Source organism: Antennarius striatus, chromosome 2, assembly GCF_040054535.1.
Source record: "Antennarius striatus isolate MH-2024 chromosome 2, ASM4005453v1, whole genome shotgun sequence".
Classification (NCBI taxonomy): Eukaryota; Metazoa; Chordata; class Actinopteri; order Lophiiformes; family Antennariidae; genus Antennarius; species Antennarius striatus.
This window is the reverse complement of record NC_090777.1, coordinates 1685235-1710286: the sequence shown is the minus strand read 5'-3', so window position 1 is coordinate 1710286 and position 25052 is coordinate 1685235. Positions and strand designations below refer to the sequence as shown.

At 50.8% G+C, this 25052-nt stretch overlaps 2 protein-coding genes across 7 annotated transcripts in view; one reads left to right on the top strand and one right to left on the bottom strand.

The window, feature by feature from the left end:
• The first annotated feature begins 1669 nt into the window (after nt 1–1669).
• LOC137605800 (forkhead box protein P1-B-like) lies at nt 1670–17250 on the top strand. 2 transcript variants are annotated; one of them, XM_068330583.1, is made up of 16 exons: nt 1670–1796; nt 6404–6541; nt 11883–12014; nt 12093–12182; nt 13313–13418; nt 13485–13581; nt 13999–14094; nt 14311–14398; nt 14534–14611; nt 14785–14977; nt 15050–15126; nt 15197–15298; nt 15461–15585; nt 15962–16016; nt 16094–16251; nt 16330–17250. In XM_068330583.1, the coding sequence occupies exons 1-16, from the start codon at nt 1713–1715 to the stop codon at nt 16490–16492; spliced, it is 1782 nt and encodes a 593-aa protein (XP_068186684.1). In that variant the 5' UTR covers nt 1670–1712; the 3' UTR covers nt 16493–17250. The 2 variants fall into 2 exon arrangements, with proteins under 2 accessions (XP_068186684.1, XP_068186675.1); XM_068330574.1 differs by having other exon boundaries at nt 14785–15126; nt 15197–15585.
• A 4260-nt stretch (nt 17251–21510) lies between these two features.
• LOC137603689 (microphthalmia-associated transcription factor-like) overlaps nt 21511–25052 on the bottom strand; it is a 30473-nt gene continuing 26931 nt past the window's right edge. For all 5 annotated transcript variants that reach the window (XM_068327381.1, XM_068327390.1, XM_068327399.1 and 2 more), the window contains one exon: nt 21511–25024. In XM_068327381.1, the coding sequence (XP_068183482.1) occupies nt 24632–25024 (393 nt within the window). In that variant the 3' untranslated portion in view covers nt 21511–24631. The remainder of the gene's footprint in view (nt 25025–25052) is intronic.

The following is a 25052-nucleotide window of genomic DNA, read 5'->3' as shown; positions in this document are numbered from 1 at the left end:
ACACACACACACACACACACACACACACACACACACACACACACACACACACACCATCTTTATCATTTAATTGTTTTACCTTTAGCCTTAGATTCCATGATGTGTGTGGGAATTAGATATTTTCTGCGAGTTAATATTCACAAAGAATCACACTGTGGACTTGAGGACTGGTGGTCATGTTGGATGTCAGTAGTATTATAAACTGGTGGTCATGTTGGATGTCAGTAGTATTATAAACTGGTGGTCATGTTGGATGTCAGTAGTATTATAACCTCATCCTAAGTTTCCAGACTCAGCCCATCTCATTAGAATTAAAAGCACATAGATGTCTAAATATGCAACCAAGTTTAACTTCTGCCCAAAAATAATGACCTTCAGTGTTCAGGTCATATAAACAATATGATATTGTCATATAAAAAGTAAATACTCTAGTCCCATAATAGGCCAAAGTACTTTTGGTGACCATGGCGACGGCCTCCGACCATAAACTACCGCTGTAAATGTCTCCCTCTGGCGGTGGTGTTAAAGTACTACATGACAAAGGACGCTTGGATTCCTTTTTTTTTAACTTTATATAATTATGCTGCTCTGATCCCCGAAGAGAAAGTAAGTAAATGTCTCCCTCTGGCGGTGGTGTCGATGCACTACATGACGAAGGTCGCCTGGATTTGGACTGTTTTGTCTGAGTGAAGAATAAACGTGTGGACAGAAGAAACGTGCCGGACCGAACCGGACGGGCATCGACCCCATGAGCTGCTGCTCCAGGGACACCTCCCTGCCCGAGGCTCTGGGGGGGCTCTGCTGGTGGAGATTCTTCATGAGGAGGTTCTTCTGGTGGAGGTTCTTCTGGTGGAGGTTCTTCTGGTGGAGGTTCTTCTGGAGGAGGTTCTTCTGGTGGAGGTTCTTCTGGTTGAGGTTCTTCTGGAGGAGGTTCTTCTGGTGGAGGTTCTTCTGGTGGAGGTTCTTCTGGAGGAGAAAGTCAGAATGAAATAAAAAGTAAAACGTTCCTGCTCGTTATTAACCCCTTGTGTTCCAGAGGAAGAGCCCCGTCCACCTCAGACGTGATTCTTTCTGTTAAATGTCTCTAGAAGAGACGCGGACGCCTCATTAAACTGATTTGTTTTCTTTCATCTCAGCCCCCCCACCCCCCCCACGAAGGTGTAGAAATATGAATTAATTATTCGTTCCGTTTTATCGGCGGTAAATAAAGTAAATAATGGTTCGTTTCTTCTTCTAAATGTGGTTTTATTGCCTGTTTTTTATTCCGTTTTATTTCCCAAGTTTTAAACACAACCGGAGCCGGTACCGATCCGGTGTGAAGACCCGGTACCGATCCGGTGTGAGGACCCCGGTACCGATCCGGTGTGAGGACCCCGGTACCGTTCCGGTGTGAAGACCCCGGTACCGATCCGGTGTGAGGACCCCGGTACCGATCCGGTGTGAGGACCCCGGTACCGTTCCGGTGTGAAGACCCGGTACCGTTCCGGTGTGAGACCCGGTACCGATCCGGTGTGAGGACCCCGGTACCGTTCCGGTGTGAGGACCCCGGTACCGATCCGGTGTGAAGACCCGGTACCGTTCCGGTGTGAGGACCCCGGTACCGTTCCGGTGTGAAGACCCGGTCCCGGGATGCAACGGGGCTGGAAGTCTCGCGTGTGGACGTGACGTCACCATTGTTTACTTTTACCGAAGCCCCGCCCCGCTAGCACCGGATGCTACTCGCTGCTCGGCTGCTACCGGAGGCTCTCACCGGAGACACCACCCTGATCACCACACGGGCCCCCGGACGGATTCCGGTGAGTCTCCCCGGTTCGAGCCGCGCTGGAATCCCGGGACCGAACACCGGGAGCGTCGGGGATCCGCTCCGGTTCGCGGCGGCCGAGCGGCGGCCGGCCGTCCCCGTTAGCTCGGGGCTAGCTTTTGTTGCTGGACTACCGGGAGGCGGCCGGAGCCCGTTCCCGGTAGTCCCGGTAGGACGGAGCGGGTCGGGACCAGCGGGTCTGACACACCGACCTGGGTCTCCGGTAGTCACGTGACACCGGGGACACCCCGGACCGGCGGTCGGTCCGACTCCAGCTAGCGGCTCGGCAGCAGCGGAGCTAACGTCCGGTTCCCGGTAAGACTCTACCGGGTCGGGCGGGACTCGACCCCCCCAGGAGCTGCCCCAAAGATACCGGGTCCGGTACCGGGAAAGAAAGGATTCAACCCTGATACCGGAGCCCGGTTACCGGAGCCCGGTTACCGGAGCCCGGTTACCGGAGCCCGGTTACCGACGAGCACGACACGTTTCATAGAGGAAACACCGGTTCACCGGTTAGGGTGAGGGGGGTTAGGGGGGTTAGGGTGAGGGGGGTTAGGGTGAGGGGGGTTTGGGTTAGGGGGGTTAGGGTTAGGGGGGTTAGGGATAGTTCTGGATTAACACACGAGGCAAGAGTTCAGGTTCCAGTGTTCTGGATTATCTGCTCAGAATCCACTGGAACTGAAACTTCATGTCCTGAAGAACCTGAGAAGAACCTGAGAAGAACCTGAGAAGAACCTGAGAAGAACCTGAGAAGAACCTGAGAAGAACCTGAGAAGTCCCCCAGTGGCAAAAGGCTGGTTCCAGTGCTGCTCCAGTGCAGCAGTGCTCTGTCAGGTGTTTGCGATCCGCTCCAGGTCCAACTGGTAACCATGGAAACGACCAAAATCCCTCCCTGGTTTGGTCTCCAGTGATTCTCTCCTTCACTGAAACGGATTCACTCTGAATCCATTCATTCAGATCCGTTTACATGTAACCGCTGCTGATGGGGGTGTCGGGGTGTTTGATCAGACGCTGGCGGTGTGACATCACCTCCATCAGAGCCCCGTGGCGTCCCAGGGTCATTGTAACGCTGGACGTAACGGTGTGAACGTCAGGAGATGTGTAGTGGCTCATCACGTTGTCTCCACGTTGTCTCCACGTTGTCTCCACGTTGTCTCCCTGTTGTCTCCACGTTGTCTCCCTGTTGTCTCCACGTTGTCTCCCTGTTGTCTCCACGTTGTCTCCACGTTGTCTCCACGTTGTCTCCACGTTGTCTCCCTGTTGTCTCCCTGTTGTCTCCACGTTGTCTCCCTGTTGTCTCCACGTTGTCTCCACGTTGTCTCCACGTTGTCTCCACGTTGTCTCCACGTTGTCTCCACGTTGTCTCCCTGTTGTCTCCCTGTTGTCTCCACGTTGTCTCCACGTTGTCTCCACGTTGTCTCCCTGTTGTCTCCACGTTGTCTCCACGTTGTCTCCCTGTTGTCTCCCTGTTGTCTCCACGTTGTCTCCACGTTGTCTCCACGTTGTCTCCCTGTTGTCTCCACGTTGTCTCCACGTTGTCTCCCTGTTGTCTCCCTGTTGTCTCCACGTTGTCTCCCTGTTGTCTCCACGTTGTCTCCACGTTGTCTCCACGTTGTCTCCCTGTTGTCTCCACGTTGTCTCCACGTTGTCTCCACGTTGTCTCCACGTTGTCTCCACGTTGTCTCCACGTTGTCTCCACGTTGTCTCCCTGTTGTCTCCACGTTGTCTCCACGTTGTCTCCACGTTGTCTCCCTGTTGTCTCCACGTTGTCTCCACGTTGTCTCCACGTTGTCTCCACGTTGTCTCCACGTTGTCTCCCTGTTGTCTCCACGTTGTCTCCACGTTGTCTCCACGTTGTCTCCACGTTGTCTCCACGTTGTCTCCACGTTGTCTCCACGTTGTCTCCCTGTTGTCTCCACGTTGTCTCCCTGTTGTCTCCACGTTGTCTCCCTGTTGTCTCCACGTTGTCTCCACGTTGTCTCCACGTTGTCTCCACGTTGTCTCCCTGTTGTCTCCACCTTGTCTCCACGTTGTCTCCACGTTGTCTCCACGTTGTCTCCACGTTGTCTCCCTGTTGTCTCCACGTTGTCTCCACGTTGTCTCCTCTCTACTTTTTAATTACACATAATTAAGTGTCACCGATGTAGAAGCAGAATTTAGCTCTGTTTTGTAAAAATAATGTTTTCATGTAGGATTTTCTGTGTTTTCCGTGTTGTTTGGTGACGGTAGTTGGGGGGTGTGGAAGCGGTGGTGAAATGGTTTTCTTCAGAGGGGGGTGTACACTGTTTACTCTGCTTAAGGAAAGGCCTCTTTGCGTGTTTCCTTTAAAGGGGTCGCCCCGCTGCTGGCCTGCTGGAGACTTGCCCCCGTGGAGAGATTAACACGGGTTCTGCCCTGCTTCAATCATCCTAATCTCTAGTTTGCTCAGAACGCGTCGTCTTCACACCTTCATGATGGAACTGAGGGTGAACCTATGAGTCAGTTCTTCTGAATCCACCCTTGACATCTTCTAATGTGTCTACAGGAAGCGCTGCCCTTTGTCTCCGGGAGCAGCCCTGACCCTGACAGTAAACAGAATGGAACCCCACCGGCGCGTCTCTGACTAGTCACACACACAAACGTTCGATAAAAACTGTCGTTTGTTGGTCAGTCCAGGTGCAGAGAACATCGTGTGCCTTCCCCTCCTGTTTGTGGTTGTTGGCACCGTGCTGCTGGTGTTTGGAGTCCAATCATATAATCCCTGGGATTTTTCCTTCATGTTGTGTCGCTGTCATTGGTGTCAGCTGACTGATTCATTTCAGGGTGAATTTAATAGCTGAACTCTTTCTCAAGGCGGTGTTCTGCTTCATTTTGCGCCTCTCTGCAGGTTTTCGTCTGCTCACATTATTTGTTTGCCAGCTTTATTTACCTTTGTTTATGGGGCTTATCGTTTGCCTCAAACACTCCCAAGCTGTATACATAAGACCCAACTTGTGCTTTGTCCTACCTGCCATCCCATCTATCACACCACCTGGTTAATGGTAAATTGTTCCAGAAGGAAGATATGTTTGCACATAAACACGGAGCCAGGGCGCCTGTGTTTACAGTAGTCATGGCAGCGCTCACTTATTCAACAAATAGAGCGACCATGTTCCTCTGCTGGAGAACACAGTGTTTGTCTTTGGGCAGAGCTTCAACTCCACAGCCTCAACTTTCTGAGATGTTGATCAGATCACCCTGGGTGTGTCTGAGTCAGGGCTAGTACAAGGGTTAGGGTCAGGGGTTAGGGTTAGGGGTTAGAGTTAGGATTAGGGGTTAGTTTAGGAACAGGGGTTAGGGTGAGGGGTTAGGGTCACGGGTTAGAGGTTAGGGTTTGGAGTTAGGGTTAAGGGTTAGGGTCGGATTAGGGTCACGGGTTAGAAGTTAGGGTTAGAGTTAGGATTAGGGGTTAGGGTTTAGGAACAGGGGTTAGGGTGAGGGGTTAGTGTCATGGGTTAGGGTTAAGGGTTAGGGTTTAGGATTAGGGGTTAAGGTTAAGGCTAGGGGTTAGGGTCGGGTTAGAGGTTAGGGTTTAGAGTTAGGGTTAGGTTAGGGTTAGAGTTAGGATTAGGGGTTAAGGGTTAGAGTTAGGGTCAGGGGTTAGGGGTAGGGTTTAGGATCAGGGGTTAGAGTTAGGGTTTAGGAACAGGGGTTAGGGTCACAGGTTAGAGGTTAGGGTTAGGGGCTATGTTAGGAATAGGGGTTAGGGTTAAGGCTAGGGGTTAGAGTCAGGAGTTAGAGTTTAGGGTTTAGAGTTAGGGTTAGGTTAGGGCTAGGGTTAGAGTTAGGATTAGGGGTTAGGTTAGGATTGGGGTTAGGTTAGGGTTTAGAGTTAGTGCTAGGGTTAAGGGTTAGAGGTTAGAGTTAGGATTAGGGGTTAGTGTCAGGGGTTAGAGTTAGGATTAGGGGTTAGGTTAGGGTTTAGAACTAGGGTTAGGGGTTAGGTCCGGGTTTAGAGTTAGGGTTAGGGGTTAGGGTCAGGGTTTAGAGTTAGGGCTAGTGTTACACCAACTGGAGCTCACACACAACGTGATAGAACTGCCTCTGGTTAAAGTGAAATAATTAAAGTGACATTTATTGTTTGCCACCTTGAGGGCAGAGTCAGAAATAGGATCAACAGGTATAGATTCTGATGGTAGCAGTGAAGCCACCCTCAGTAGGTATGTCTGTGTCACATGATCTTTAAGCTTTTAGAAATAAAGCAGGTGTGTGATACAAATAAAATATAATGAACAATAAAATCTTTTTATTTTTTTATTTGCCCACTTGGGCAATAATCTGCAACATGGTATTGACCCAGATCCAGAGACACAACATTGGATAAGAATGAAGCTACTGAATTAGAATTCTATTTTTTCAAAGTAAATAAAACTACTGGAACAAGTTTAAAACTAAAGGCAAACAATCAAACCACAACAGGTGTCAGCAAACAGAGAAAGAAGAGCCAGAGTTCAGCTGACTGGGATGTAAATATCTATACCGCTAGTGATCAATAAGGCCTGAGATGAACGAGTGTGTTAAAGCTTCACCTCCAGAACTCATGATCTCCTGCTGGTCTGTATTTACCTTTGTTTTTCCTCTCAGGTCAGTGAAGTCCAGATGCACGAGTCTGGGTCAGAACCAGCCAGCCGCTCCATCCCAGCCGACCAGACGGAGAACGGACACTATCCCCAGAATGAAGGCGGCCAGAGGAGCAGCCAGACGCTGTCAGAGTCTCTGCTGGTCAGTTCCCCCTGCGTTCCCCCCTGGGATACACGTTATAAATGTGTTATTACACGTGTGTCGTGCAGGACACCTGGTCTATAACGTTATAAATGTGTTATTACCCGTGTGTTGGGGAGGACACCTGGTCTATAACGTTATAAATGTGTAATTACACGTTTGTCGTGGAGGACACCTGGTCTATAACGTTATAAATGTGTTATTACACGTGTGTCGTGGAGGACACCTGGTCTATAACGTTATAAATGTATTATTACACGTGTGTCGTGGTTCAGCCTGTTCCATTACAACAGGACCCAATGGTAACAACCAGTAGTTCTACTGGCTCCGCCCCCCACGACCTGAAGGAGCGCTGCCTTCAGACGGCCTGTGTACCTGTAAACAGGATGTTTACACCTCGTGTTGTCCCTCTGAGGGCCAGTTGTTTCTTGTCCCCCCTATTTTATCTGCAAGGGTCGAAGTTCACAATTCAAAGTCAGCTTTATTGTTGTTTCTGCCACATGCGTAAACAAAATGCATTTCTCTCAAACCCTAAAACAAAACAACAACAGCCCTCATCTGTATAGAAAACAAAAACAAAACAACAAAGTTAATCTAAAGAAAAAACAAAACAACAGCCCTAATTTACATAAAAAACAAAACAACAGCCCTAATTTACATAAAAAAACAACAACAGCCCTAATTTAAAATGGTAAACAAAAATAAAACAACAACAGCTCTAATCTGCGGAGTAAACAAAAAACAAAACAACAGCCCTAATTTACACAAAAAACAACAAACAAAACCAAAACAGCCCTAATCTAAAATAGTAAACAAAAACGAAACAACCGCCCTGAAGCCTGTCCCACAAAGCTGGATTAACCTAGCCGGCTTCCTCTTCCTTATCTGGCTTCACTTACCCAGACATCCACCCTCCAGATTTTCGGTACCATAAAGCCGGCTATCAACTCACTAATTCAATCCAGACTTGTCCACTCTAGATCTGTGCGCGCTCACATAAAAAGGGCGGAGTTTGCTGCATGCGACCAATCGCAAACATGCTACAAACCGGCCCGAGACGCATATTTCACAATGGAGGAGCGAACAATAATAATTAATAAATATGATCAATACAAATCAATAATCCAGGCAAAAAGCAACACAGCTGCAGCTGCCAAACGGTATCGCCCCCCCTACTGTCACCAAGATCCACCGGGTTCTCATAAGACGGACAGGCCTTTTTCCAAGAGAACTGATTGGTCAGTAGGTGGGGCTGTTATACCTGCTGAGCTCTTATCCTGAACTTATCCTGCTCCGGAGCAGGTTAGGTGTTCAGCATAGGTTACCGTGACAACGTAGCCCGATAGAAAGTCAGCCACCTTTATGGTACCGAAAAGCCAGGGTTAAGCCTGAAGTTAGGGTTAAGCCTGAAGCCGTAATCCAGTTTCATGGTACAGGCCTCTGATGTATATAGTAAACAAAAACAAAACAACAACAACAGTGCTAATCTACATGTAAGACAAAACAACAACCATATCTACATAGTAAACAACAAACCAAACAACAACAGCCCTAATCTACATAGTAAACAACAAACCAAACAACAACAGCCCTAATCTACATAGTAAACAACAAACCAAACAACAACAGCTCTAGTCTACATAGTAAACAACAAACCAAACAACAACAGCCCTAATCTACATAGTAAACAACAAACCAAACAACAACAGCTCTAATCTACATAGTAAACAACAAACCAAACAACAACAGCCCTAATCTACATAGTAAACAACAAACCAAACAACAACAGCTCTAATCTACATAGTAAACAACAAACCAAACAACAACAGCCCTAATCTACACAGTAAACAACAAACCAAACAACAACAGCTCTAATCTACATAGTAAACAACAAACCAAACAACAACAGCTCTGATCTACATAGTAAACAACAAACCAAACAACAACAGCTCTGATCTACATAGTAAACAACAAACCAAACAACAACAGCTCTGATCTACATAATAAACAACAAAACAAACAACAACAGCTCTAATCTACATAGTAAACAACAAACCAAACAACAACAGCTCTGATCTACATAGTAAACAACAAACCAAACAACAACAGCTCTAATCTACATAGTAAACAACAAACCAAACAACAACAGCTCTAATCTACATAGTAAACAACAAACCAAACAACAACAGCTCTAATCTACATAGTAAACAACAAACCAAACAACAACAGCTCTAATCTACATAGTAAACAACAAACCAAACAACAACAGCTCTAATCTACATAGTAAACAACAAACCAAACAACAACAGCTCTAATCTACATAGTAAACAACAAACCAAACAACAACAGCTCTAATCTACATAGTAAACAACAAACCAAACAGCAACAGCTCTAATCTACATAGTAAACAACAAACCAAACAACAACAGCTCTAATCTACATAGTAAACAACAAACCAAACAACAACAGCTCTAATCCACACGGTGAACAGCGGAGCCTGTTGTTGTTGTTGTTTTGGTGTAAACACCAGATCAACACATGTGACCTGGAGTGGTGACTGGCAGTCTGCTGGTTCGGTCCAGGTCACATGCTATTGCCCAGAGGTCGTGTATGGGGGGGTGAAGGGGGTTTGGTGAGTAAGGGGGGGTTAGGGGTGTTTGGGGGGGGCAGGTGGGGTTCATCCTGGTAGGTGGAGCCGTTGCCCAGAAGGCTGCTCCCTCAGACTCTTCAGTCTCCCTGAGGCGTCGGGTGCGGGGCCACCTTACCCACAATGCTTAGAGCTTAGCGAGTGAGGCAGGTGCTGTAGATGGGGGGGGCTGGACTGCTCTAGTGTTGATTTCTGGCGTCGGTGAACTGACTGAGTCTCCAGATTGTTTTCTGTTGAAGCCGAAGAGCAGCACTGGGGGGGGGGGGGTGTTGAATGAGGCTTAGAGGGGAGGGAGAGCCGGTCCCGCTGGGGGAGGGATCAGTGTGTCGGTAGTTTGCTTCACATCATCGAGGGAGGGAGTCTCAACCAGACGTCAGGCTGAGCAGGAGAAGAACGATTCATGGAGACGAGCAGGTGTGTGTGTGTGTGTGTGTGTGTGTGTGTGTGTGTGTGTGTGTGTGTGTGTGTCTGTGTGTGTGTCTGTGTGTGTGTGTGTGTGTGTGTGTGTGTGTGTGTGTGTGTGTGTGTCTGCGTGTGTGTGTGTGTGTGTCTGTGTGTGTGTGTGTGTCTGTGTCTGTGTGTGTGTGTGTGTGTGTGTGTGTGTGTGTGTGTCTGCGTGTGTGTGTGTGTGTCTGTGTCTGTGTGTGTGTGTGTGTCTGTGTGTGTCTGTGTGTGTGTGTGTGTGTGTCTCTCTGTCTGTGTGTGTGTGTGTGTGTGTCTGTGTGTGTGTGTGTGTGTGTGTGTCTGTGTGTGTGTGTGTGTGTGTGTGTGTGTGTGTGTGTGTCTGTGTGTGTGTGTGTCTCTGTGTGTGTGTGTGTGTATGTCTGTGTCTGTGTGTGTGTGTGTGTCTCTGTGTTTGTGTGTGTGTGTGTGTGTGTGTGTGTGTGTGTGTGTGTGTGTGTGTGTGTGTGTCTCTTTGTGTGTGTGTGTCTGTGTGTGTGTCTGTGTGTGTGTGTGTGTGTGTTTAGCGTGTCAGTCAAACTGTTCTAATCTGTATTATTTGTCTAATCTGTATTATTTGTCTAATCTGTAATATTCGCCGCTTGCCGGTTGTTGTTGCTGACGCGGCGTTTCTTGGGGACACGCCCGTTGGCGTGTTTAGTCAACACGGATGATGTCACTCATTGTTTGCTCCTCAGAAAGTTTTGTCTGTTTGCTGTCAGTCTTCCCAGAGTTCACAGGGGCGGTGTGTTTACACTCGCTCCTCTCTGCAGGACTTTCTGGAATAACAACAACAGCATGTTTGTCCTCTCTGGCTGCCATGGCAACCGGATTAGACAGAGCTGTTGTGTTGGAGAGCAGCGACCTGCCCTCTGCTGCTGCTGCTGCTGCTGTTGTTGTTGTTGTTGTTGATGAACACTCTGTGGGTTTGTTTACCTCCCCCCTCCGTGGGTTTTTTTACCCCCCCCCGCGTGGGTTTGTTTACCCCCCCAGCCCGTCATTAAAATCCATCTGAAGCTGTTTTCTCCAGCGCTGTGTTTACCGGCTCTTCATTATTTATGTCTGATTCTGTTGATGTTTACTGTAAACAGGCCTGGAGCCGGAGGCGCGGCGGTGGGGGGGTGGTGGTGGGGGGGGGGGGGTAATTGCTGCTGCCGAACAGACGAAGTGTTGTTGTTTTTGTGATGTGGGGGTTGTTGTTGTTTTGAAGGAGCTTCTAATCCCTCAAGTCGTCTGATGTTTGTTTGGTTTGTTTTTAGCTCCGAGGAAAACAAGAGCTGAGTAACTAGAGTACCTGAGTAACTAGAGTACCTGAGTAACTAGAGTACCTGAGTAACTAGAGTACCTGAGTAACTAGAGTACCTGAGTAACTAGAGTACCTGAGTAACTAGAGTACCTGAGTAACTAGAGTACCTGAGTAACTAGAGTACCTGAGTAACTAGAGTACCTTAGTAACTAGAGTACCTTAGTAACTAGAGTACCTTAGTAACTAGAGTACCTTAGTAACTAGAGTACCAGAGTCACTAGAGTACCTGAGTAACTAGAGTACCAGAGTAACTAGAGTACCAGAGTCACTAGAGTACCAGAGTCACTAGAGTACCAGAGTCACTAGAGTACCCGAGTCACTAGAGTACCAGAGTCACTAGAGTACCTGAGTAACTAGAGTACCAGAGTAACTAGAGTACCAGAGTAACTAGAGTACCAGAGTAACTAGAGTACCAGAGTCACTAGAGTACCAGAGTCACTAGAGTACCAGAGTCACTAGAGTACCAGAGTCACTAGAGTACCAGAGTCACTAGAGTACCTGAGTCACTGGAGTACCTTAGTAACTAGAGTACCTGAGTCACTAGAGTACCTGAGTAACTAGAGTACCTGAGTAACTAGAGTACCAGAGTCACTAGAGTACCAGAGTCACTAGAGTACCTGAGTCACTAGAGTACCCGAGTCACTAGAGTACCCGAGTCACTAGAGTACCAGAGTCACTAGAGTACCTGAGTCACTAGAGTACCTGAGTCACTAGAGTACCTGAGTCACTAGAGTACCTGAGTAACTAGAGTACCCGAGTCAGGAGAGACATGGTGTTAAACGTGACAGGAGGGGGGGAGTTATCGGTGCCAATGGTTGATCAATGACCACAATCCACACCCGTTGTGTGCGTGTGTTTTGTGTGTGTGTGTTGTGTGTGTTTTGTGTGTGTGTGTTTTGTGTGTGTGTGTGTGTGTGTGTTCTCGTCTGACATGTGAACTCCTGCAGGCTCCGGTGTCTTTTCCGATGATGACCCCCCCGACAGAGGCCCCCCAGCCCCTGCAGACACAGCAGCAGATCTTCAGCTCCCAGCAGGTCCAGGCGCTGCTCCAGCAGCAGAACGCCCTCCTGCTCCACCAGGTGGGGGCGCTGGGGTCCTGTTTGTCGTTACGGTCACACATTGGTTGGTTCTGAACTCGACATCTGACGTTTGTGCAGAAACAGTTCCAGGAGGTGTTCAGGAACCAGCAGGAGCAGCTCAGCATGCAGCTGCTGCAGCAGAAGAACGCCGGCGTGGTCAGTCAGGAGGTAGCAGCATCATCAATACTAAACCAATAGATCAATGGGAATGAAAACACAAAGGATAATCAGTCTGATGCCTTTTAGTAGTACCAACACAAAAAAATGGCAACAACATGGTAATAACATAATAATAACATGATAATGCTGGGACCAGTTTGTTGGAGATTAGTTCTAGGAGAGTAGAACGCAGCACAGGTGACCAACACACTACCTGTGTGTGTGTGTGTGTGTGTGTGTGTGTGTGTGTGTGTGTGTGTGTGTGTGTGTGTGTGTGTGTGTGTGTGTGTTTTAAAGGCACATCAATTCAACTGGAAATAAAATGAAATTAATGGTTTAAGTCCAGACTGAAAAAAACGGAGCCTTTCCCTGCCCTCATTGGTCTATTCTCCAGCCAATGGAAGCATCCATGCTCTTGTTGACTTTAACTACCTCCTCCATTTATTTGTTGTGTGTGTGTGTGTGTGTGTGTGTGTGTGTGTGTGTGTGTGTGTGTGTGACATGCTTCTGTTTTTCTCAGTCAGCCAGAACGTTAATCCCCGTCCGGCTGCAGCGCTGCTGTGTTGATATCAAACAGCCCCCGCTGCTCCGATAACACCAGTTTAAATCCCTCTCACTCCATTGGCTGCTCACACACACACCAGTGAGGTGTGTGTGTGGTGTGAAGAGGACCGGCGGGCGTGTTCTCTAGACGGGTGCAGGACAGGAGGGAACAGTTTCAGGTTTAACAAACGGTTCAGGTGTTCTCTGGTGTTTCACCACCGCGTGACGTTTGGGGGGGGGGGGGGCGTCGTATCCGCTGACACACGTGTGATTCAAGACGTTACACGCTAAAGAAGCAGCGCCAGATTCGTTCTTCACGGGTTAACCACGATAGCTCACCACGATAGCTAACCACGATAGCTAAAAACGATAGCTAACCACGATAGCTAAAAACGATAGCTAAAAACGATAGCTAAAAACGATAGCTAACCACGATAGCTAAAAACGATAGCTAACCACGATAGCTAACCACGATAGCTAACCACGGTAGCTAACCACGTGAGTTGTATAAAGTCCACTCCCCTTGGGTTATGGGCTAGGCTAGGCTAGGCTAACGCATTAGCCCCCCCTTGATGGACGTTGTGTTGTGTCTGCAGCTGACTGCGCAGCTACAGCTCCTGCAGGTGCAGCAGCAGCACCTGCTCAACCTGCAGCGCCAGGGCCTCCTGTCCGTCCTCCCCAGCAGCCCCCCCCTCGCTGCAGGTAAGACGCTGCCCTCTACCTGTGCGTGTGGACACTGCAGCGCCTCACACCTCTGTCACGTCACAGGCTGTGAGAACGGGAACGTCCTGAACGCCGACGCCCGGGAGTCGTCCAGCCATCACACCGCCAACGGGCACCACGACCTGATGAAGAGGAGGGACAGGTGAAGGGTCAGGGCGCACCGCACGTCCTGTACACACTGGAGCAGGACGCTGAGACACAGGTGTCTGCTGAGACACGGGTGTCTGCTGAGACATGGGTGTCTTCTGAAACAGGTGTCTGACTGAGACACGGGTGTCTGGCTGAGACACAGGTGTCCCGCTGACACAAGTTTCTGCTTAGACAGTGACTCACTGGGACAGTGGTGTCTTCTGAGACACAGGTGTGACTCTGAGACACAGGTGTCTGCTGAGACACCGGTGTCTGCTGAGACACGGGTGTCTGCTGAGACACAGGTGTCTGCTGAGACACGAGTGTCTGTGAGACAAGGGTGGCTGGCAGAGACACGGATGTATCGCCGAGACACAGGTTTCTGTCTGAGGCACAGGTGTGTACTGACTGTGGCGTTGGTGTGTTGCAGCCCCCCCGATGAGCAGAGCCACCCCCTCTACGGGAACGGGATGTGTAAGTGGCCCGGATGTGAGACCGTCTTCGGCGACTTCCAGGCCTTCCTCAAGTGAGTGGTGACGGCAACACACACACACACACACACACACACACACACACACACACACACACACACACACACACACACACACACACACACACACACACACACGTCTGCTTCTGCTGCTGGTTTTTGGTTTTACACACATGGTAATGCTGTGAATGTGTCTGTGTGTGTGTGTGTGTGTGTGTGTGTGTGTGTGTGTGTGTGTGTGTGTGTGTGTAGACACCTGAACAGCGAACACACACTGGATGACAAGAGCACGGCGCAGTGCCGCGTTCAGATGCAGGTGGTCCAGCAGCTGGAGCTACAGGTAGGAGGGGTGGTGGGGGGGCGCTGGGGGGTGATGTCACACCAGCCTGGAATAGCACTGACGTCTGGAGCTGATCACACCTCCAGGACGGTTCCTCCCTGATCTGTGATCGTCTATTCTGGTCTCGTCTCACAGCTGAAGAAGGACAAGGAGCGTCTGCAGGCGATGATGGCTCACCTGAAGGCGGTGGAGCCCAAACCGGCCCCCCAGCTGGTAGGATGTGACCCCAATGTGACCCCGCTGTGACTCCACTGTGACCCCACTGTGACCCCGCTGTGACTCCACTGTGACCCCGCTGTGACCCCAATGTGACCCCGCTGTGACCCCACTGTGACTCATGCCACCGTTAGCGTGACGTTCCCGTGACGTTCCCGTGTTGTGTCCAGGTGAAGCTTCCCGGCGCGTCGTTCTCCCAGACGCCGCTGCCGCCCGGCCCCCCCACCATGAGCGTGTCCCAGAGCGCCACGGCGCCCTCCACCCCCCTGACGCCGCACTCAGAGTCGCCGTCGGTCCTCACCCCCAGCAGCGTGTTCACCGGCACCCCCGTCCGGAGGCGCTACAGCCGCTCCGTGAGCCAGGGTAACGTTCACACGTGTGGAGCGTCACGCGTGTTCCGTGTGAGCCGGACCCAAACCCTGTGTCTCCCCACAGACATCGTGGACAACAAAGAGTTCTACCTGAGCACCGAAGTCAGACCCCCCTTCACGTACGCGTCCCTCATCAGACAGGTGGGTGCGCTGACACAGGTGTGAACTGGAGCCGTGGGGGGGTCGATCACGCGTGTTCTTCTGCTTTCAGGCCATCTTTGAGTCTCTTCGCAATCAGCTGACGTTAAACGAGATCTACAACTGGTTCACCAGGAACTTCGCCTATTTCCGGCGAAATGCAGCGACCTGGAAGGTAGGTTCACACCTGTCAGGTTCACGCCTGTCAGGTTCACGCCTGTCAGGTTCACGCCTGTCAGGTTCACGCCTGTCAGGTTCACGCCTGTCAGGTTCACGCCTGTCAGGTTCACGCCTGTCAGGTTCACGCCTGTCAGGTTCACCCCCCCTCTGCTTCCAGAACGCCGTCAGACACAACCTGAGTCTCCACAAGTGTTTTGTTCGTCTGGAGAACGTGAAGGGGGCCGTGTGGACGGTGGACGAGATCGAGTTCCACCGCAGGAGGCCCCAGAAGGCCGCTGGGGGGTAGGTGACCTACAACTGGGGGGTGACCTACAACTGGGGGGTGACCTACAACTGGGGGGTGACCTACAGCTGGGGGGGTGACCTACAACTGGGGGGTAGGTGACCTACAACTGGGGGGGTGACCTACAGCTGGGGGGGTGACCTGCAGCTGGGGGGGTGACCTACAGCTGGGGGGTAGGTGGACCTACAGCTGGGGGGTAGGTGGACCTACAGCTGGGGGGTAGGTGGACCTACAGCTGGGGGGGTGACCTACAGCTGGGGGTAGGTGGACCAACAGCTGGGGGGGTGTAGGTGAAACCTCATCAGGTCCAGCTGTGGCCCCCGCCCCCCTCAGAGGTGGGTCTGGTCCAGGCTGATCGTTCCCCCCCCCCCACAGGTCCGGCCTGAAGACCTCTCAGAGCTTCCCCAGCCTGTCCGGACCCGCGGCTCAGGTAGGGGGGTTATCTTTGGGTTTGTTTGTTCTCCTTGCAGACGACCCCCCCTCGGTGCTGACCTGTGTGTGTTCCAGAGCCTCCTGGACGGGTCCTGCTTCAGCGCGGCGTCCCTGGGGGGCGTTCCTCTGACCTCGCTGCCCCACATCCTGCAGGAGCAGATGAACGGAGCCTTCGCCAACGGGTCGGGGTACCAGAGCGACAGCAGCGCCACGCAGTCCCCCCCCCAGGCGCTGTAAGCACCACGCATCCCTGAACGCACCGCGGCCCGTGTGAGGGGGGGCGACGTCACTTCCTGTTTGTGTCGTTCCAGCATCAAGGAGGAGCAGGAGGACGAGGAGATCTGTGAGAACTGCCCCTACGGGTCGCCGGGGAGCCCCGATGGGCTCGGCCCCGGGGGGGGCGTGTCCCAGCAGGGTGGGGGCAGCAGCCCGGAGCGGCCCGGGCTCCACCTGGACCGTGTGCCGTCCCTCTGACCGCCAGGTGCTGCAGGGCGCCACCCACCGCCGCAGGGCGCCGCCCGGCGATGCCCACCGCCGCAGGGCGCCACCCATCGCCGCAGGGCGCCACCCATCGCCGCAGGGCGCCACCCATCGCCGCAGGGCGCCACCCATCGCCGCAGGGCGCCGCCTGGCGATACCCACCGCCGCAGGGCGCCCCCCGACGACACCCGGAGCCGCTCGCAGCCCACCGGACTTTCTACTCCAGAAGTTTCCCAAACAAACAAACTGCTGCTCCGCCCCCCCCCACCAAACTCTTTCCACGGGGAGTTTTTTGTATTTATCATCTTTTTTCGTTCATTCTTTCTGTACAGTAGTGACATCACAAACGTGTGAAATCGTCTGTTCCTGAGTTTTTCACACGAGGACCACGATGAGCAGAGACGCCAAGGCAAAGGGAGCGGTCAGCCGTCACCACGGAGATCCGTCTGGACAAAGACTTTATGCTAATTTGGAGCCACACTACCTAATTTTAACTTTAGTAGTCATGATATATTAAAAAGAACTTTTGTAGGAGAAATAAGAATGTTGCTTTAGAAATGTTCTCTGCCAACATGATCTTATATATTTGTATTTAAAATATAATCAGTGGATCAGAAGAGTAGCTAGCTTCTTTCTAATTGTCAGTCTTCACCCCCCCACAGACATTGTCAGATTCGCTCTGAGTCGCTATAGATTGACCGTTACTGTAATCCAGTGTATCTATGGACAATAAATTTCTCATGATGAAAGCCGTTCTGTGTCGTGTGTCGTTACCCCCCCCCCATCGCCCCGCATGGGAAACCTGATGGTCTGTCAGTGAAGACAGTTTATATATGTTACCATTGGGAATTATAAGAAAAACATTCATTATCATTGTTATGCTGACGATACTCAATTATATTCATCAATTAAAACCAATGAATCTGATCAGCTGATTAAATCAGAATCCTGCCTCAGGGATATTGAATCCTGGATGCTTCACAACTTCTTAATGTTGAACAGTAACAAACCTGAAGTCATTATTATTGGGCTGAAGCATCTCAGAGATGATCTCTCTAACATTGTGATTCTCTTAGACAGCATTGATCTATTCTCCACCAGTGAAGTCAGGAACCTGGGAGGGATTTCTGATCAACATCTGTCCTCTGGTTCTCATCAGTCTGTATCCCAGACAGACTTCATTCACTGGAGAAATATTACTAAAGTTAGAAATGTCTTATCCTTTAAAGACGCAGAGAAAACCATTCATGTCTTTGTTACTTCTAGATTGGATTACTGCTATTCCTTATTATGGGCTGTTCTAGCTCCTCTAGTAGGACTCTACAGTTAGTTCAGAATGCAGCTGGAGGAGAGAACACATCTCTCCTGTCCTAGCGTCACTTCATCGGCTCCTGATTCATCATAGAATACAATTCAAACTCCTCATGATCACATGAAGCTCTCCACTGTAAGGCTCCGTCTGACATGGAGATCTGATTCAGGTCTATCACCCCCCCACACCCCCCCAGGGCCCTTCCATCAGAGGAGGCAGGATTTCTGGTGACCCGTCGGGTTTTTAAGAGTAGAACAGGGGGCAGAAGCTTCAGCTATCTGCCCCTCTACTCTGGAACGACCTCCCAGCCTCGGTCTGGGGGGGGGGGGGTAGACTCCCTTAGTTTATGTGAGAGTAGACTAAAAACCCTCCTCTTTGATAGAGCCTACAATTAGAAATAACACCCCCACTAGATATGCTGCTGTAGGCCTAGGCTGCTGGGGGTGTTTTTCTCCGTCCCCCCGTTGAAGGGAGAGACTCTGGAGCTTCTGTCTTCATCTTTCTCTGCTTTATAATCGACAGTATTTTCTGCACCATAAGACGCAGCTAAAGGCCTCAATTCTCTCAAAAACCAACGGCTCTATGATCCAGAGCAGCTCGTTTTTTGAAAACAGGTGTGAAATAAGTCGTTGAGTCCTCAGATGAGTCCCCAACTCTCATCTGGAACCTCAATCCAGTGTGAGGAATGTTGTTTAAATGTGTCGTTCATTGAAGGTGCGCTTTATAATCCAGAGCGCTTTATAATCCAGAGCACTTTATAATCCAGAGCACTCGCTCTGTCTCTCTCTCTCTCTCTCTCTCTCTCTCTCTCTCTCTCTCTCTCTCTCTCTATATATATATATATATATATATATATATATATATATATATATATATATATATATATAAATATTTGTCCACCTTAAAATATTTGTCTCCAAATCCCTGCAACATGCACTCAGCACCTCTACATTGTGCCCCCCCCCCCCCCCCCACTGCATTTTGCATCCTACACTTTGTATTTAGTATAGTTATTTATAATATTTAAAGTATTTAGAATAGTTAACTTATGAATGCACAGTTTGAGACACCACCTGCCGGAAACAAATTCCTCGTCTGCTTTCTACAAACGATGGCCAATAAAGCTGATTGTGATTGTGAGATATATATATATATATATATATATATATATATATATATATATATATATATATATATATATATATATATATATATATATATATATATATATATCTGTCCCCAGTGTATTTCTCTTTCCCAACAGGTCAAGGTGTATGACCCCCCCTCCAGAGCCTGGGTCCTGGACCCCCTGGACCCCCTCCAGAGCCTGGGTCCTGGACCCCCTGGACCCCCTCCAGAGCCTGGGTCCTGGACCCCCTGGACCCCCTCCAGAGCCTGGGTCCTGCCTGGAGTTTCTTCCTCAATGAGGGAGTCCCCCCCCCCACCATCTCTTATGCTCTGGAGGGTTCTGTTGACTTTCTATCTGTTAAACACTTTGAAATGTCTTCAGATGTCATTAAGCGCTATATAAATAAAAATTGATTGATTGATTGATTGATTGATTGATTGATTGATTGATTGACTGATTGATTGATTGATTGATTGATTGACTGATTGATTGATTGAGTCACCTGTGCCAGTAGACCTTCCTGTGTGGCCTTCCAGGTGTTAGTCCAAGCCGCCCAGCTAATATTGCATGGATGTTTGAGCGATACCTGGGTGTCAGGTTTGTGGTGGTGCTTCCTGGGTGTCGGGTTTCAAACCATGTGGGTGTGTACATCATGATGGGCGGGGCTGGAGCCCAGCTGAAAGGGGCGGGGCTGGGGTTCACAGACGCAGCGGGTTACAGTTGGAGGATTAACAGACAGACGGGTAACTTTCATTCCTAATGTTGACTTTTGGAGTCTTTTCCTGCCGGGCGGGTTACCCCCCCCCCAGTCACGTTATTCCAGCATCATTCACTCTGACACGTGTCTGCACGTTTGCACAGGATGACACCTCCCTTTCAGCTTCCTGTGAGTGACGAGGACTCTGGTGAGCTTCGTAGGGGGGTGCAGCTGATGGTCGGTGGTTGTTCATCGATCTGGGCTAAAAATAATGGAGCTATTGTTAGTCACCGCCGGGGCAGGAGAGGAGCCTCAAACGCTGGGGCAGGAGAGGAGCCTCAAACGCCGGGGCAGGAGAGGAGCCTCAAACGCCGGGGCAGGAGAGGAGCCTCAAACGCCGGGGCAGGAGAGGAGCCTCAAACGCCGGGGCAGGAGAGGAGCCTCACACGCTGGAGTCCGTCCAGGAGAGCAGAAGAATCGATGGTCTCTGATGTCCTCGTCCTGCTGAGACTCAGACCGTCACAGGAGCCGATAGGAACGCCACCCGGTGCTGTTCCCTCCCTCTTCACCGTGTCACCTCTGAACCGGCGATGGCCAGTCCAACCAGGGGGGCGTCAGCCAGCAGGGGGGCGGCGGCCAGCTGGGGGGCCCCGGAGCGAGACCGGGACGACCTGGACGACAGACCCAGCTCCCAGGGAGGCGGTGGAGGTGGGGGGTCCAGCGTGTCGGCGTGTCCTGAGCTGAGTGGGAGCAGCGGGGACGTGTCCTCTGACGACCCCGGGGGTACGGTTCATCACCTGGTGTCTCCAGGAACGTGAGCCCCCCAGATTCACACCCGTCTCTCTCTCTCCAGACGCCGTCGCCGGGCTCCTCCTCGCCTGCCTGCACTGCCGCTTCCAGGAGCTGGGGGCGCTGCTGCCGGGGGCGTGTGGGGGGGCCCTGAGCCGCTGCTTCCCCGCCTTCAGACGCGTCGGGGCCTCGCTGGACGGCGAGCAGCAGCGCCCCCCTGTGGACCGGCCCGAGCTGGACTGTCACTGCTGCAGCTCCTGCCAGGACGCGGGGGGGCTGGTGGAGCTGGCCATGGAGATATCACAGGTCTGCTACCGCTGAGGCCCCCGGGGGCCCCTCCTCCTGGGGGGCCTACCTCTGACCTCTACACGGTCAGGGGGGGTCCATCTGGCTCTCCTGACACCGGTGTGAGCCCAGCCCTCATTGGTCCACTGGTGTGACATCACTGGAGGCGGGGGGTCAGGTGTGTGTCGTTCTCTCTGCATCACTCAGACGCTCCAGGAGGTGTGAACAGATGACAAGGTGTGAATGAATGAGTGAGGGAGTGAATGACTGAATATTGATTATTGATTATGTTCCCCATGAAGCCAGACATCAGTCCTGTTGGTGACTCCTGTAGTTGCTGCTGGTTGTCCACCAGGGGGCGCCGGGGCCTTCTGGGTGTGGCCGGTCCTCAGCTGTAGTTACCTTTAGGGAGTTGGGAACACCTGCTGGTGCATCCGGGCTGCTCCATCCCCGGGGGGGGGGGGTCAGGGGTTCACGTGACCCCTGACTAACGCCTGGCTGCTGTTTGACACTGACTGTTAGTGGATGTGTGACCTCTGGTGACACCAGTGAACTTCACTGCTTCACTGCGTCTCCAGCTGACAAAAATAAACTCAATACTTTAATGACGTCAGAATGAAGTCTGTTTGATTCTATGCGTCACACTGTCTGAAGTCTGAGTGACTGAGATGATTGATTATAGATTATAGAAATTCATTTGAAACGTTCCTGATGGAGGTGGAGCACCAACAAAAAGAAAGGTTCAGATTAGAAAGTAAAATTCACAGCGACATGAGGACCAGGAAGAAACACGAACAGAGAATTATTCAAATAAAACTTTATTTATGACGAGATAGTTTCCATACTGAGAACCGACGGGTCTGACTTCACTAAGGGTACCAGAACTAAGACTACACCCCTACAGCATAGCAATCAGGACAGTGGGAGACCCCCAGAGTCAGTGGGTGACCCCCACAGTCAGTGGGTGACCCCCAGAGTCAGTGGGTGACCCCCACAGTCAGTGGGTGACCCCCAGAGTCAGTGGGTCACCCCCAGAGTGAGTGGGTGACCCCAACAGTCAGTGGGTGACCCCCAGAGTCAGTGGGTGACCCCAACAGTCAGTGGGTGACCCCCAGAGTCAGTGGGTGACCCCCAGAGTCAGTGGGTCACCCCCAGGGTCAGTGGGTGGCCCACTGACCCTGGGGGTGTTATTGCGTCCCATTCTGACCCCCCAGGCCGTGACCCAGTGGGGTTCTGTACTGGGGTCAGTCACAAGCAGCTTTAGGGGTTCAGATGGGGGTCGGTCCTGATGTTCGTCTCTGACAGACCTGCGTTTTACTGAAGCTGTCTCCATGACGACCATTCTGCAGGCCACACCTATGACAAAGCAGTCTTCACTGGTCTATTCTGGGATGTGGAGGAGCTACATGCTACATGCTAACTCTGCTCTGAGTGATGACAGCTGAGCCTCACCACCTGCTGTGACGCTAACGCCAGGTGAGCGCTACAGACGAGCTAATCTTCGGTGCACCCTGAGGGATTCTGGGTATTTCTGAGGACTGAATGGATTCACGATGTCTGATTGTCATCATGTCAGTTATTGCTCGTAACAACACACCAGAAACATCCGCTACGCTAATGAAACAATGCTATCTGTAGAACTTATGCACACGATTTGGCGGTCCTTACTTTGAGTAACATTCATGCTAATAATTGCTTTCAAAAAATAAAAACAATTGTTGAAAATTCAGAACAATTTTGGCCTTGAAGGTAGAATTCCACCTTAATAATTAACAACAGACACGTTAAATAATCACATGAATGAACCAGTCAGATGTTCATCATCTCCGGACTGAGAAGAAGGTTAGCCGCTAGTGCTAACGAAGGCTCTTTGCTTAGATGCTGTAATAAAAAGCTATCCAGTGAGCTAACGCGTAGCCACGCTACGCCAGATCATTTCCTGTGCTGTGCACTCGGTGAGGTCAGCTGCAGCCGGTTAGCATCAGCGTTAGCAGTACAGGGATCTCGAGCTAACAGAAGCTAACAGACGCTAACTAGCTGGCTGGCTACATTCCTGTAGCGGCTGCAGCTCGTCTGGAGGGAAAAGGCCTCTTTGAAAGGAGTAAACATGAAATAACGCTGCAGAAACCATCATGTGATTTAAGGCGCGTCATCTCTACTGCACCGCTTTATAAATCCTGATCCAGTATTCTGGTACTGAACACTTTGGTTTTTCCCAATAAGGAGCTCAGTCGTCGTGTTTAAATGATACTTCTACTGGAGTACTTTATACTGCATTTGGAGTACTTTACACTGCGTTTGGAGTACTTTATACTGCGTTAACACGGAACCACTATAAGGCACTTAAATCAATTTGATAGTTTTGTTTTTTGACAAATTCAGAACAAAATGATCAAGACACAAAGCTGCTCTGCACACACGCCTAACACACGCCTAACACACGCCTAACACACGCCTAACACACACCTGAACAGCGCACACTGCGCTAACGGCGCTAACAGTTCAGTGTGTGGCAGGTCGGTTTGAACGAAGGCGTTTCCGTTGAGCTACACGACAGCAGGACGTCGTAAAGAATCCACAAGAGTTCATCCAAACACACAGGAGAACCACGTTTCAGTTTACAGAGGTCAATCCAGTGTTTCGACAAGGTCACATGTTTCGTACAAAAATCCCAGATCAGTCTCCTTTTACTCCTTGGCAATAAAAATGTTCACATCAATGAAAAAAAGTGAATGAAATGTCGAAAAAGAGTCATTATTTAAGGAAAAGAGTGGACGACCTTAAAACACTGTGGCTTCTCTTGGATGCTAAAGAATCATTCGTCTTTCTGACTCTAACACAGATTTATAGATTCAACGAGGTCCATCACACAATCAGCTTCTGCTTTCCTTTTGGATTTGATTTTTGATTTGAGCAGAAAAACATCCATTCTGCCAGTTTGGTGCAAAAACCACAGCAAAACCCCAGCGTCGGGGATTCTGTGTGAAACGGCCTGAAGCCGGAGGGTAGAGGTGTGAACTGGAGCCGGTGGTGACCCCCATGTCTGCTGGGTCTCTGGTTACCCCCCGAGAACCAACTGCCCCCCAGTGGTGAACCGGTGTACTGTCAGCTACCAAAGTCACATCTCCTTCATTTCTAATCCTTCAGTGATATCTCCTTCATCAGTTACATCAAAACGTCTCTTAAAAACCTCGTTGTCAATTATTTTCCAGGGGAATGTGTGCATGGGGTTACCATGGAAACATAAATAAACTCAAATCAAATAATGGTTATTTTTAACAATTTCAGCTGGAAGACAAACACCCAGCTAACAGCTAACAGCTAACAGCTAACAGCCACACGCGTGCATAGCGACAACACGGATGTGCTCGTCAATAAGGCATCGACACGTTCAGGGTGTGAGACACCAGGAGTCAGAGCTCTACTGGAGCTCTGCTGGAGCTCTAGTACAGCTCCAGCAGAGCTCCAGTAGAGCTCCAGCAGAGCTCCAGTAGAGCTCCAGTAGAGCTCCAGTAGAGCTCCAGCAGAGCTCCAGTAGAGCTCCAGCAGAGCTCCAGCAGAGCTCCAGCAGAGCTCCAGCAGAGCTCCAGTAGAGCTCCAGCAGAGCTCCAGTAGAGCTCCAGTAGAGCTCCAGTAGAGCTCCAGTAGAGCTCCAGTAGAGCTCCAGTAGAGCTGTTATTGCTACCGGTTGTAAAGACGAGCTCACGTCACCAACGAGTCAGAATCTCTGGAATCACCAGAAAATAAAAGTTTAAATAGAAAAACTTCAAAATGTTGATTTAAGCAAAAAGAATTTAGGATCAGTCCTTGAGGTCAAGGTGGGGGCTGGAAAAGACACTGAACACATGTAAACACGGGGGGGGGGCTGTCAGGGGGGGGTGAGCTGCTGTCGGGGGCCTTCAGGCCTGCCACTAGGGGGTGCTAACAGCCCTGCTCGTTCTCCTCCATACTCAGGCTGCTCTTGCGGCTGCTGTCCTGGGAGGCGTTGGGGGAGGCGGAGGACAGCAGGGGGTCCCCCCCCCTGACGGGGGACATGCTGTCCTCCATCAGGACGTCGTGTTTGGAGCCCGTCTTGCTGTGGACGCCGTAGCGGCCCTCAGGGAAGCCGGCGCGGCCTTCGTGTAGCTCCAGGGGGCTGGGGGTGTCCGGGGGGCAGGAGGGGCGGTGCTGGTGGTGGGGGGGCAGCGCGTACGGGTCCTGGGGGCAGTCGTCCAGAGCGTTCTCCTGCTTGATGGGCCGGGGGCACAGATCAGACGAGCAGAGCGCCGAAGACACAACGGCCAGACCGTGAGCTCGAGCCTGCATCTCCAGCTCCTGAGGGCAGAGAGGTCAGTCAGGGAGG